This window comes from the organism of the source record quoted next, unplaced genomic scaffold, assembly GCF_019419815.1.
Source record: "Pyrus x bretschneideri cultivar Hongxiangsu unplaced genomic scaffold, Pyrus_bretschneideri_v1 Contig9, whole genome shotgun sequence".
In the NCBI taxonomy this organism is placed as follows: Eukaryota; Viridiplantae; Streptophyta; class Magnoliopsida; order Rosales; family Rosaceae; genus Pyrus; species Pyrus x bretschneideri.
Genome location: NW_025999831.1, coordinates 154,512 through 168,114, shown reverse-complemented (window position 1 = coordinate 168,114; position 13,603 = coordinate 154,512). Strand labels below are relative to the sequence as shown.

Genomic DNA, 13,603 nt, shown 5'->3' with positions numbered 1-13,603 from the left:
AAATTCGTAAAATGCGGTATGACATTGTCAGATGAGGTATGAAATTGTCGTGACCCCAATAGTTGAGGTAGTTTTTTGTACCTTACCCTATTTTAATTTATATTTTGGTTTTGTTTAATATTTCAGGTTTTATTGTATATGTTGATTTGATAGACTAATTTATATGTCAAAAAATATTAGCTATATTGTGAGGCATTTGGTGTTACAACGGATAAGAAGTCCTTAGCAAGTAATTATTACTTTTGTTTGTTTGTTTTTTTTTTTTTTTTTTTTTTGAAGAGTAATTGATGCTATAACTTTGAATTCAATATCAAAGGTTAAAATCAAATTAAATATTAAGAACTTCGATTTCTGTGTGTTCTCTGTTCTAAAGTGAGGAGAAATTTTTATGTGTTCGGAAGAACTACCCATGAATCTAAAAATCAACATATGCAATTGAATAATCTGACGATAATAAAAAGGTTTAATTTAGGTTGAATTTGAACACATTGACTTACCAATAGCTTGACAAACAAGGAACCCGGGAAAAGCAAAGTTGCCAAAGAATCAAAAGTAGCAATCCAACCAGAAAAGCTCTGAAGAATATGACCGTCTTTCTGATCATCGGATTGATTTTACCGCTTTCCCGGCATTCGAGTTCATCATAATACTCGTAGATATCACGACTTTGCCTGGCCCCTCCTAGTCCTACCGATGATTAATCAAATCATCACGGAATATGTCCTCCATGTCTCACTTATATACCAGACGGAGCCCACACCTTTTCACCTCCAAGACGGAGATGCTGGATTCGAAGGAAGCCTGAATATGTCTACATTTCCACCACTCACCTGCACACTTTGCAAACCATTCGCGCGATATGTAGCACAACCAAAGGTGATCTGACTCGATGCATATGTCTTTGGTGAAGGGAAGAACAAGGCCAGGGATCATGATACCTTTGTCAGTATCCAACTCACACCGAATCTTTGGTTCATCTGTTGAATTCAAATCTACCCGGCGGATGGTTGCATTGTCGCGGACTCCAAAAACAGTTGATACAGCAACTCCCTTGAACTTACCACTGCACCAATGTGGACGCACCTCGATACTTAAGGAAGAGCCTGCACTCTGATGCATGAACCACTTCGGAATTTCACTTCCAGGAATACAACTACCGAACGCAGCAAATGGTTCCTGTACAGTGATAAGCACGACTTTTATCACATGTTTACTAGCAGGATTATGTATGAAAGGTACGAGGATCGTTCTCATCCTAACATATCATGCGTTTACTAACACAAATGAAAAAGTAAGTGGGTCTTCTCGAAATTATGTATGCCAACCAGGTATGGATCAACCCCCCGCCCCGGCCCCCGCCCTGTCCATCCAATACCTTAAGAATCAAATATGTGTTGTATGTGTGTGTGTGTGTGTGAGACAGAGAGAGAGACCTGAGAATCGGCCTTTATTGATGATTGAAGATACTTCCTCAGCATGAGAAATGTCAGGTTAATGCCTGGATTCCCTGCCAATCTATAGCAATTAATAAAACTGAACCCCACCCGCACCGAACTGCCTGCAGACAATGGATTTGAAAACGTTTCAAGTGACGAACAATCTTGCGCCATTAATTCTCTTACGCTTGATGGAATGTCCAGCAATAGTTGAAGCCTCTTGCAATCATTTAAGTTCAGTTCCGTAAGCTTTGTAAGTTGACTGATTCTTGCAGGAACGCTGACGAAATTGTTTCTGTTTAGATGTAGCTTCACCAATGAGCTTAAGCAGCCAAGATCCGAAGGAAGTGTTCCTTCCAATAAATTGTAGTCACTTAGATCAAGTTCCGTTAGTCAATGATTCTAAATCCCCCAAGTTATCAGGCAGTTTTTCTAGTTTTGAGCAACCAGATAATGCAAGAACTTTAAGAGACCCCAACGCACAAATAGCGCTCGGAAGATTCACAAAGCCATTACAGTCTCTCGGACTTAAACATTCAAGGCCTTGTAGGTGATCAATTGTTGAGGGAAGTTCTCGTATTGCTGTACCATCTAACGACAGTTTGAACAAGTGTTCCATATTTCCGACAATCTCAGGGAAATTTTTGAGTTTTGTGCAACCGGAAAGAATGAAAATTCTAAGGAACTGCAGTTCGATGGAGCTTGGAAGACTTCTAAGACTTTTACAATCTTTCAGATTCAACAAAACAAGTCTTTTAAGCCCTGTAATGGACGGGTGAATCTTGGATAAACTTGTACAACCTTCGAGGATCAGCCTCTCAAGGTTTGGGACTACTCCAAAATCCGGGGTCTTGATGAGACTTCGAGAGTAACTTAGCTTAATGATTTTCAACTTCTCCAGAGGCTTCTGTAAATCCAGAAGAAAGGGAAAAAAAAAAACAAACAGAAAGGGAAGAGAAATTAAATTAGCATTTACTGATTTGCAAGCTTTTTGATGAAATCACATGTACAACAATACACAATACCTTCATAACTTTCCAGAGTTCTTCAATGCGGCTATCACACAACTTGAGTTCGAAAAGCTTTTCTGGTCGAAAACTTGATGGGAGAGATTTTGAAGGATATCCGTGCCATTCGAGAATTCTTAACTCATTTGAGAGATATGTAAGGTCTTCGGAAAGGTGCACATTACCTATTCTGAGAAACCGCAGTTTGTTCGTTTTAGAGAAGGCATCCTCGCTCGAGTGGACCTCTTCGTCTAAAGGTGAAGTTAAGGCAAAGCCTTCAATGACTTCGGTACCCTAATTAACAAGAGAAAATATTAATCAACTGCATGATATAGCAGACTGAGTAGAACAGCTTATAGTTTTGCTTAGTCATACGTCAGTTTCTGAATTCACACTGCAAATCTCCTACCTTATTATTCACTAGTACATCATAGACATCCTCGAAAAGCCACAACCTGCTGCGTTTTCCAGGCTCCTTACGAGATTCTTGGCGAACAATTTCCCAACCCATCTCTTGTAGTAAATCATGCATCCATAACATGTTATGCGAAACACTTATGAGAGATTTATTATTTAAAACTCTTATTCCAATTTATGAATGAAAGCCAAAGCTGTCAAGTATCTCTGTTACTCGAGCTTTGTTCATTGACTTGAAGAAACAAGCGACATCCAGGAATATGTTCCTCTCCATCTCCTCTAGTCCTTCGATGCTTATTTTAAGTACTTCAAAAACTGTTCTGTTAGGAACTTCTTTTAGTTTATTCAATGCACTTTTCCACTCAGATACAGTCCTGCCAAACAGAAAGGACCCCAAAACTTCAAGCGCCAACGGGAGACCATTAGCATAGTTTACGACAATGTTGGAGAGGTCTAGATATTCTTTTTGCGGATGGTGTTTTCTAAACGCTTTCCAACTAAAGAGCATAAGAGATTAATCTTGATGCCAATTCTTTGGCCTCGTATATTTGATCCACTCCATGTCGAAGAAGCAAATGCTCATCTCTAGTTGTTATGATGATTCTACTCCCCGAACCAAACCAATCATGTTTTGCTGCTAAATTTTCTAACAGTTCTGATTGATCCACGTCATCAAGAATAAGAAGAACCCTTCTATGACGCAATCTGGTTCTTATTACATCGCAACCTTTGAAGACATCCCATACATTTACAATTGTTTCCATCAGGATTTCTGAAATAATTTGTCTCTGTAAAGCAACTAGTCCACACTTTTCGGAAACCTCTCTGACGTTGGAAAGAAAGCTACTACCATCAAATTGGCCCGAGACTCTCTCATACAGAACACGAGCAATAGTTGTCTTACCTATTCCTCCCATCCCGCAGATCCCTATAATGCGAACGTCATCTAAGTCTGTACCTAAGTACGTATTTAGTTCCTCCAGACGAGATTCTATTCCAACTAGTTCCTTGGAAACTTGAGAGAATGTGTCACTCAATTTACTCGATATTTCTTGAGAAATTTCACGGATAACTTCTGACTCATGTCTGCAGGACAAGACAATTCTATGTTTTAAGAAAGCAGTAAGCACAAGTCAATGAGTGAAAATATGCCGATGGAAGAAAACAAAAGTTTGATTACCTATCCTGTAAATGCCATCCAGAGAGATTGGCTATCTCTGTCGTTGCAGCCCTCCATCTCCGCACCTTCACTACATTTCCCTTGAAAGATTCTTTGTGAGCAGCAAACGCTTTCCCAAAGCTCCCCGTTTGTTTGCGCACCTCAGACGGATCCACATCATAAAAAACAGGAAAAACAGTTTGTCCCAGTTCCTTCATGCATTCGCAAATCTTACTAAGCTCATCCAAACACCATGTCGAAGAAGGATAGTTTCGTGAGAAAACAACTACCGCAAACCTTGATTCTTCGATTGCTTTCAGGAGTTCCGGGGAAATGGTTTTTCCTCTGCCAAGTTTGAGGTCGTCTCTGAAGGTCACGATTCCTTTGAGGTCGAAAGCAGCATACAGATGGTCAGTGAAGTTCTTGCGAGTGTCTTGGCCTCTAAAACTAAGGAAGACGTCGTATATGCATTGAATTGGATGCGTAGTGGAAGCCATTCGAAACTTGAGAGCTTGTCGGAGTCGACTTCCCGTCGTTCCCTGTCTCGCATAGTCAACGAGAGAAAACAGAGATAAGGTTCGAAAGGACTGTTATGGCCAAACAGACGTGTTTTACAAGAATTACGGGTATTATTTCATATTTGCCCCAAAACTTTTGGGGTTTTATCAGTTTGGGTTTTCAGTTTTTTCGGGTACCCAAAATGAGTGTGGTCTCTCTACGATTCCAAATTATTGACCGAAACCTATTTATAAACTTAATTTTTCTTAATTTTATTGTCATAATATATGTCAAACAATGACTGGACCACAAAAAAACCACACCAATTTTGAGTGCACAAGATCTTTCATGGTCGATCTAAACTTATGAAAGTGTGTTTAATTGGGACAAAATGTGATTTTCGTTACAAATATTAAAACCATAGGATGTTAGACAAATGGACCAACAATCCACTACCAATCAACATCGATTGTTGTTCCGAATTTGTATATTACCACACGCGACGTTTTATCGCAAAAGACCGACCCATGTGCCACTCATCGACACCAAAGAGACGTATAGGTGTTGAACCGATGAACACCCCTACAACTTATTTCTTTTAGATGATTGCATCGGTGACTATCTTGTTATTGTGGTTTTGCGAGTCACTTTAATTTGCCTTCCGACCACCTTAACCCTGTTCGAGTTTGTTGCTATGTTTTCCCAAAACAAAATTTGACCAAAACATTTGTTGCTAGTTCTTCTGCCCAGTTCTTTTGCCCAAAACTGTTGAACTACAAAGAACTTCAGCTGAGAGATCGAAAAAGAAACACAGAACCGAATCGACATCTTAAATCTGTCAAAGTGCCTATTTAGAACACTTACAAAATCCAAGTACCTATATATTGACAAACATTCAGAAACTACCATTCTTATTATCATAGAATTCTGGCTCAGATTCACAATAATCGCGAAGCAGAACCAGTTCTTCCTCTCTCCCTAATGGCATCCTTCACCCGCAAACCACATTTTTCCCCACCGAAAGTGAAATATACCCACAAACAATTGCGAAAAAGAAGATGAAAACTCACAGTTGCACTCCATCAACTCGTCTTCCACGGCCATTACAAGATCAAAAGATATGCGGTTAGCTGAGAAGGGATATATAATGGCGGAAGCCTGTTTTCTTAATAAGGGGCAACCAGAATCTCCAACCACAGCAATTATTTAGAGTCTTTGTCTTTAGACTTCTTTTGTTCAGAAACCCTTGCTCCCGTGATCTTACAAACAGGTTCATTCTTGGACTGCAGAAGCTTGAGATCTGGATGAACTTTGAGATCTCCCATTACTATCTTTTGGTTAACATCCAACTCACTCAGATCCACATCAATATATGGAGGAATCACATCAGCAGGACAAAGGAACTTTACGGTCCTCTTGATTGTGTTTAGACAACCATCTGCCAAATTGTAAAATGTCACGGTTTAGCTTAACTCGATAAGATTATCAGGCTATATGTATAAGAATGCAAACTGATCAAAAGTGACCAAAACAGCAAACTAGATTCTAAGTACAACAAAAACCATAAAGACCCTTCACGTACTAAATTTACAGTACAAAGTATGTAGCTTATAAATTATAATATGAAAAGTAAGCCATTATCAAATTCAAGTCTACCCCTATAATTAAAACTCTCATTTACCTCCCGCAAACTATTTTGAAACTAACCTTCATATCCATGATTTGGAAAATGCTAATACGTAACACAGAACCCAATCTACCAAAATCAATACGAAGAACAACCTTCAAAAACTTAGATGCAACTCAACTCTTGGAAATGGAATATGGTGAAAACTGTTTCCATAAAAGCGAAACTTTTTTAGTTTGACAAAATCCTTGTATAATCCCTGACACTTTCCGGAACTTTTCAACCAAATTTAGCTATGGATTTGACCAAAAACATGCTCCACAACAGAAGCTTTGTATGCTCAATCACCAATGTCAGGAATTACAGCTTTGAGACAAAAACTTCCAATCCTTTCATAATCTTTTGCAAGAAACAATGACTTCCCACATAAATTCTCGAAGCATTTAAGATTTCAGAAGGTTCCATATCCACATAAGGCTCGTAATAAATCTGAACTAAATCTAAAATCTGATGATATCTGCATGCCATGTTGTGATCAAAACAAGCCCCTGTATTCTTCTTTTCTATATACGTCTATAATGCACATGAAAACCCAGTAACATGAAAATGGAATTATGAGAAGGGAACAGTGGGATATAATCCGAATGAGACCAAGTATCCTACTTTGCTAACTACAACAGTTTGCTATATGCACAATGGAGGCAATGCTGGATCAAAGCATGGCATACACAACAAGAAGATAGAAACAGATATTGCAACTGGAAATTCGCAACAATGAAATGAAACAAATGAAATCCCATACGACAGATAGAAAAAGGTGGTTTCTTTTACTTTTCTTCAATCCAGGAGAGACATCATCGCCTCGAAACACAAGGGGAATATCGACTTTCAACAAAGCATGGGAAGGAGCCCTTATGAAGGTCACATTCAGCGGTGCATCCGTCGCAGAGTGCAGATGAATCTAATCAAAAAAAGCACCACATTTGACAAACCATGGCAGCAAATTAAATTAACTTTATTTAAATTGGATCAAATTTGTTGAAGTTGTTAGAGACTGCAGAGTGTAAGACTACATACCGAGCGAGGCAAAACGCGGACCCTCTCAACGACGTCGTTTTCGGAGTCGAAGTCGGAGCGAACCTCAAGGTCAAAGAGCCTGGAGAGGAAGAAAGAGCGGCCGAGATGACCGACGAGCTTGCGGATCTGGTTGGTCCGTACAGAAACGAGGCGCTTGTTGCCGCCGTGTTGGCCGTCCTCCTGCTCGAAGATGATACTGGGGACGCGGCCGGCCTTGCGCTCTTTGGCGGAGATGCTTTTGCCGGAGGTGGTGCGTGGAACTGCGAAGATGGTCTCGGCGTACTTCGGGTCCGGTATCGGGAAGGAGGTGGTGGATTCGAGGTCGGGATCGAGTTCGGGGTCCGGCTGGAGGAGGACGGCGGCGGACGATTGGGTGTATCGGCGGAGTTGGATTTGGAGGGCTTGGGTGAGTACGGAGGCGCGCTGCCTCTGGAGGAACATTTTGGAGTGTTGGGAGTGGCAAAATGAAATGTTGGGGTTTAGGAGGGTTTTCCCGTTGAGTCCACGAGCGAATTCTGTAGAGACCCAAAAATAGAAAGAAATCTAATAAAAAAGATCTTGAAAATTTTGATTTTTAATTAAAATGATAAAAATGTATTGTAAGTGAATAGTAGCATGAGTAATTTTTTAAAGTAAAAATATCATCAACGTTAAAATTGAATAATACCAGGAATGTTTCGTTAAGACTCCCAAAATAAAAATATGCAGAAACTACAATAACCTTACACTAGGGTTGATTTTATAAATCCTAAAACACCACTGCGTTCAAGTTTATGCAAAATCTTTCGTTAAACTCCATATCTTTTTTTTTTATATCTCTTTCCAAATCTTCATCTACTTCTTTTGCCTGACGTCTCAAAGTTGCATTTTCTAACCGGAACATCTATAACACTATGTTTGGATGAAGAAATTTAAGATTACTAAGGAATTTTAAAATGACGGGATTTTATTTTCTAAAATTTGTGAATTTCTTGTTTGGTTAACCTAAAAGAACAATTGAATTGAATACGTAATTTGTTTTTTTTTTTAACTCTCATCATAAAAATTAGGAATGACACCTATTTACATGGAAATTAAACTTGGGAATTGAGTTCTCAAGTTCCAAGTTTTTTTTCCACGCAGAAATTCTAAATTTCTATATTTATGAATCCAAAAAAGGAATTTGTGCGTGCCAATTTATAAATTCTGACTTATATCTAAATCCAAGTTTATTTTCCTATTCAAACATAGTGTAAGTCTTCAATTCACTGTCCAAAACACCTTCATTTAATTTTTCTCTCGTCTTAATTTCAATTGTAATCACCCCTACTTTACCTCAAATATCCTTATTTTTTATTCTATCATTTCTTGTATGCTCACACATTCAACGAAACATTCTCACATTTGCTGCAATCATATGTCGCTTTTTAACCGCCCAACCGAAATACATTAGAGCGAAATGTCCAAATTTAAATTAAAATGATTGAATTATAAAAATTGTTGAACAAAATATAAATATTCCCAATAAACAAGATATAAATTTTGATAAAATAAAACAAAATAAAATAAACAAGACATAAATAATAATTCACAAGATCCCGTTTCTTACTTAAACAAGCGTTGGCTGCTAAAACCTAAAAAGGGTGAAAACACACTTCAATTCAACAATGTGGGACTGAAGCAAATAGGCAACAAGATCTGCCAATGACATGGTTAACTAGTTTTAGAAAAAACGTCGCTCACTATAACGTTTACTGGTGCGAAAAATTAACTACGTCGTTCCTACGGTGTTCTATACAGCTCTCTACGTATTCCTTCAAGGAGGCAGTTCAAGTTAGTGTGACCTACATCAACAGTTATAGAATAGTGAATACAATCTAAGCCAACTTCAAGTAGCAGATGCCATAGTCAATAGGATACTCTGTGCCAGTCACTGCCACTTAAGAAAACCTAATCGATCTGTGCTCCCCACGACATTCTCATCTGTAGAATCTGATCCACTTGCCACAGTTTCATCTGAACTCTCGCTTGGAAGGAGCTGTATGCGGTCAGCATGCTCGATGAGCCAATTAGGGACTTCAGGAGATGCTGCCCATTCTGCTAGAGCTTGGCGGGTTGATTCGTGTGTGAAATCATCCCACTCTTTCTTTGTGAACTTCTTTCGGTTCTGCACCTTGTGGAAGGTTGAATAGTACTCCAGTTGATTAGGTGCCCTGGAGGATGGGGTCATGACACCTGCAACAAACAGAGACAAATAACAAAAATTAAAGCGTCAAACTGCAGTTCAGAACCTTTCACAAGTGTGAAAGACTTATATGAAGCACTCAGCGAAACAACAAAGATAGTATATCGACTCAGTTTTTTTATGAATAACCACTACAAATAATCAACCAAACTCTTTGTTGAAGCATATAAAAAAAACTACTACTGAGTAGTTGAAACAAGAAATCAGTCAAAATATGTATAAACGTAACAGCAAATACAATAAAAATACCTTTAACAGGAGAGTCAGACCAAGCAGATAGACTCCTTCGGCTGTTCCAACTCTTTTCTTGTGGGCTAGACCTGCTAAGAAATTCTGGACGACTTTGTCTACCCTTGACCTGGTTTCCCTTCTGTAGCCAAAGACTCCCACTCCCAGCACCCGACCGATGACTGCATGTAATGATAGTAATATGTTTTAATGTGACAAAACCCTTTATTAATGATCAGGACGCATCATTCTTGGACCACTAATTTTTACCTTCCAAATACAAAACCTATCCAGAAATCTAAACTTATTTGAAGAAAAATATAGCTCCACACAAAAAGTTAAAAAAATATTTCTGCTAAAATGCATTCAGTTCTGTAATGCCAAGAAAGTACGCAGGTAAAGAATGTATGACTTACGATTTGCGATGCCGTTTCAGAGAAGTAATGAACTTGCAGATAATCCAGTAAGAAACCAAAGCGCCCATTGCTAAAGGAGTATCGAGTGTGCTCTGAGAAATAATTAAGAGTGGAAAAGGCTTATATTAATAACAGATGAAAAAATGAAAAGAATCAATAACACAATATTTTGGCAATTACATTCAATTTATAAAACTAACTTTAACAAAAGACTAGAATAACCAATTCAGTCGTGAATATCAAGAACAGCCAAAAGGAATGTGAGAGAACACCTGCAAGATGGAGGTGGTTCCAATGATACGCATAGCCCACTTGACAAATTGTGCTATACCAACATCTACCGTCCCATCATTTGAGACAACAAACTTCCTCACAATCCAGTACCCTAATGCAGCTCCCGCAAGGATAATTCCCACTAGTAAAAATATAGAGACCTGGCAGAAAAACACGACATGGTAAGAAGCCAAGACAATACAGTGATCCAAAAAGAAAGCATCAGAAGCAGACAATTTGCCTAGATATTTATGAGAATTTTGTGAATATAAGATTGAGGGAACCAATACTTACTGGGTTATGCATCTCCTCACTTAGCCCAAAATTCAAAAGAATTGAATTTACCATCAGTGAAAACTGATGAACAAGGAAAGATCCTGCTCCAAGCTGTCAAAGGTATATAAATTGTAAGATTTACTAGTACTATAAATTAAATGAGGTTAATAAACTCTGAAGCAACAGTAAAATTTAAGACAACAAGAGTTACCACAGATCCATATATGGTAAGATAGAGGACATTTTTCCTTCCAGTTGGCAACAGCTTCATTCCCTAAAAGATTAAAGAAAACAATAATACAAAACATTATGTACAAAGTTGCAAGCTAAAAACTGCAGGTGAAAGATAATTATCACAAAACCCTGTAACTACAATTCTTTTTAGAGGAGATCTGAAACTCAAACTACCCAAAGAAAACCTAAGAGCATGCAAACAAAACATAAATACATAGGAATCACACAAAACAGTACCTGGAAGAGAATGATTATAACGACCAGAAATACTCCTATAATCATTGAACTGCTATAATAAAAAGGTACCCAACTGCTGACAATTGGTGCCAACAATAGAAATGTGAATCCCAATGCCAGACACACAAGGCGCCATCTCTGAAAATCTGCATAGACATAATTAAAATATTTACTGAAGCCTGAAAATTGTAGCATAAGCAATTAAAGGCAGCCATACATTATTTTATTTTTGACAGACCTTCTTCAACAGTTATGGTGACAGAGCCAGGTATTTTGCCAATGAACTTGAGATCGACATATTTTTCATCATAAGGCGACATGACAGAGCTCCATAACCCTTTCTGAAGATTTTTCCAATCATCCTCTTCGCACTGACATAATCCAAGCGTATTATTCCTGTACAAAATTCAAGAGTCAGAGAAAGCAATCCACAGAAAAAAGGTGTGTGCGCGACTAGAGAAATGAGTAAGGGAAAGAGCAATAGAGAGAGGGAGGGAGGGAGGGGTAGGCATACAGTGCACTCATAACTCAATCAGAATAAATAAAACACAATTATCCTAAAAAACAAAATGCTTGTACAGTAAAGATCAGACATTTCACTCACCTATGAAAACAAACTTGAATTTTGCTATGCAACCTCTCTGGGATTACAAGAGATGTAGACAAAGTGATCTTCAGTGAACTTGCATAACTCCCAAGTTTTAACCTTGATACCCCAGAAACCCGTGCCCGTTCACAATATAAAACATCTTTAGAACCAGGCACAACTGAGAGCTCGGAAAGAGATGCCGGGATGACTTCTAGTACTGGGTTTTCAATATCAACACCTGTGATTTCAATATTGCTAAAGGTTAGTTTCAAATATACAACAAACCAGCGAAACGAAAGAGAAATTCGAACTCTTTAAATCCCTAAAAATACAACGGACATACTGTTCAGCTATAGCAGATTAAAAACTCAAAATCATAGCGACAGCGACCGGTTAGGTGCAATATACGTTATCACATCAAACCCAAAAGGGTATCACGCTAACCTAGAATATTGAAACTTTCCACTTTTAAGGCCGAAAAATCGACACTTTTGAAACCCTAACCGGCTAAGAGCTTGACACTTCACTCAAGCAATACAGCAACCCAAATAAACCCTAAAGAGGCATAACGAAACCCTAACCCTCTATCTGCCTTACAAGAAATAACAAAAGTGGAGACCAAAACGTAATAATTTTCACAGCAAATAAATGCAAAGCAAGTCAAAGCTCAAGTTTTTCTCTATTAAAATGGAAATAAGTAAACAACCCACATAATCAAACATCAAAATTTCATTGATTTTCCTCAAATTTTCTCGGAAACCAAACAGGCGGCAATAGGCCCATAAACACCGAACACAAATTGAAGGCAGGAAGGAAACGAATGGGAGCGACGATAGAGAGATAGATACCTTTGAGGTCGGTGGCAGGTGAGAGGGTCGGAAGAGAGAGACAGAAAGCGAAGAGGAGGAGCAGAGTGGCGGAGGAGGGAGAAGAGCCCATTGCTTCGCACACTCATTACTCTCTCTCTCTCTCTCTGATCCCCGATATAAAAAGTACAGAAGATTTTACTCATTCCGAAGAGACGATTTCTTAACGAGGCAGTAAAAGCATCGAAGTTTGAGCCTTGAAGAAAAGGGCTTGGATCTTGTCTGGCCCAAATTCGTGGTTACCATTGGGCTTTTCTTATACTAAATTTGTCTACATAAACCCAATAATTCTTCTCGTTTGGTATCTTAAATCTTAACTGAGGTAGATGATGCAAAGCATTACCTTATACGTAAAGGAAAAGACAACAATTGTAAAATTGTGCCATGTTTTCAACATATTTTTATTGCAAACAATAATTCTTTTAAGTACTGGTTTGATACTGAGGTGTTTTTAAAAAAAACGGGTATAAAAAAAGTTATTTTTTGTGTTTAGTAAACATTCAACTTCAGTTTTTTTTCACAGTTTTTTATGAAAAAAAGCTAAAAGTTCAAATCAGCAAAAGATAGCTTTGAAAAACCGACTTTTTTTGCTTCCACAGCTTCTGCGCAAACCTAATTTGCAAGAGGCGCTGAGCCCTTTAATGAAACTTTAAAACATCCAAAATGACCTTAAGCAATTAAATAATTACACATAATACCAACTGGAAAACGTCACCAACTTCAACTGGGAGGTCGTCCTCGTCAATCCCGCCGCAACGCCCTTCACTCCCAGCTTCAACAATCACCATTGACCTTGAATTCCATACCCTAGGATGTTGTGTCTGCCTCTATCCTTCCTCTCATCTCTTGTCTATCCTCTCTCACTCCCATGCTGACAAAATTGCGCCGAGAAATACCACTATCTTTTTTGGCGAGGACCAGATTCGGTTTTGGCATCGCAGATTGCACCGTTTACAGGCGATTGATCTTCGTATTTCTGCAAATTAGGAGAGCCTATATTGCTCAGACAGACACCAAAACTCAATTATTCCAAATACCC

At 38.5% G+C, this 13,603-nt stretch overlaps 3 protein-coding genes across 3 annotated transcripts; all 3 read right to left on the bottom strand.

Annotated features, from left to right (window-relative positions):
- Positions 1-445: 445 nt before the first annotated feature.
- On the bottom strand, positions 446-4,622 carry LOC103944368 (disease resistance protein RPV1-like). The gene is given in 8 exon segments (XM_048576644.1): positions 446-1,176; positions 1,434-1,831; positions 1,884-2,343; positions 2,462-2,737; positions 2,853-2,956; positions 3,050-3,364; positions 3,366-3,946; positions 4,041-4,622. Coding segments are annotated over 8 exon segments (3,054 nt in total). The 5' UTR covers positions 4,517-4,622; the 3' UTR covers positions 446-732.
- Positions 4,623-5,322: 700 nt separating this feature from the next.
- LOC103944367 (50S ribosomal protein L25) lies at positions 5,323-7,733 on the bottom strand. Its single transcript, XM_009354803.3, has 3 exons — positions 7,222-7,733; positions 6,976-7,105; positions 5,323-5,955 (listed from the first exon to the last, which is right to left on the bottom strand). Exons 1-3 carry the CDS (start codon positions 7,660-7,662, stop codon positions 5,720-5,722), a joined length of 807 nt encoding a protein of 268 aa, XP_009353078.2. The 5' UTR covers positions 7,663-7,733; the 3' UTR covers positions 5,323-5,719.
- A 1,028-nt stretch (positions 7,734-8,761) lies between these two features.
- LOC103944370 lies at positions 8,762-12,688 on the bottom strand. Its single transcript, XM_009354807.3, has 10 exons — positions 12,547-12,688; positions 11,714-11,936; positions 11,348-11,505; positions 11,110-11,255; positions 10,850-10,912; positions 10,657-10,749; positions 10,362-10,523; positions 10,090-10,181; positions 9,695-9,855; positions 8,762-9,435 (listed from the first exon to the last, which is right to left on the bottom strand). Exons 1-10 carry the CDS (start codon positions 12,635-12,637, stop codon positions 9,131-9,133), a joined length of 1,494 nt encoding a protein of 497 aa, XP_009353082.2. The 5' UTR covers positions 12,638-12,688; the 3' UTR covers positions 8,762-9,130.
- Between the last annotated feature and the right edge of the window lie 915 nt (positions 12,689-13,603).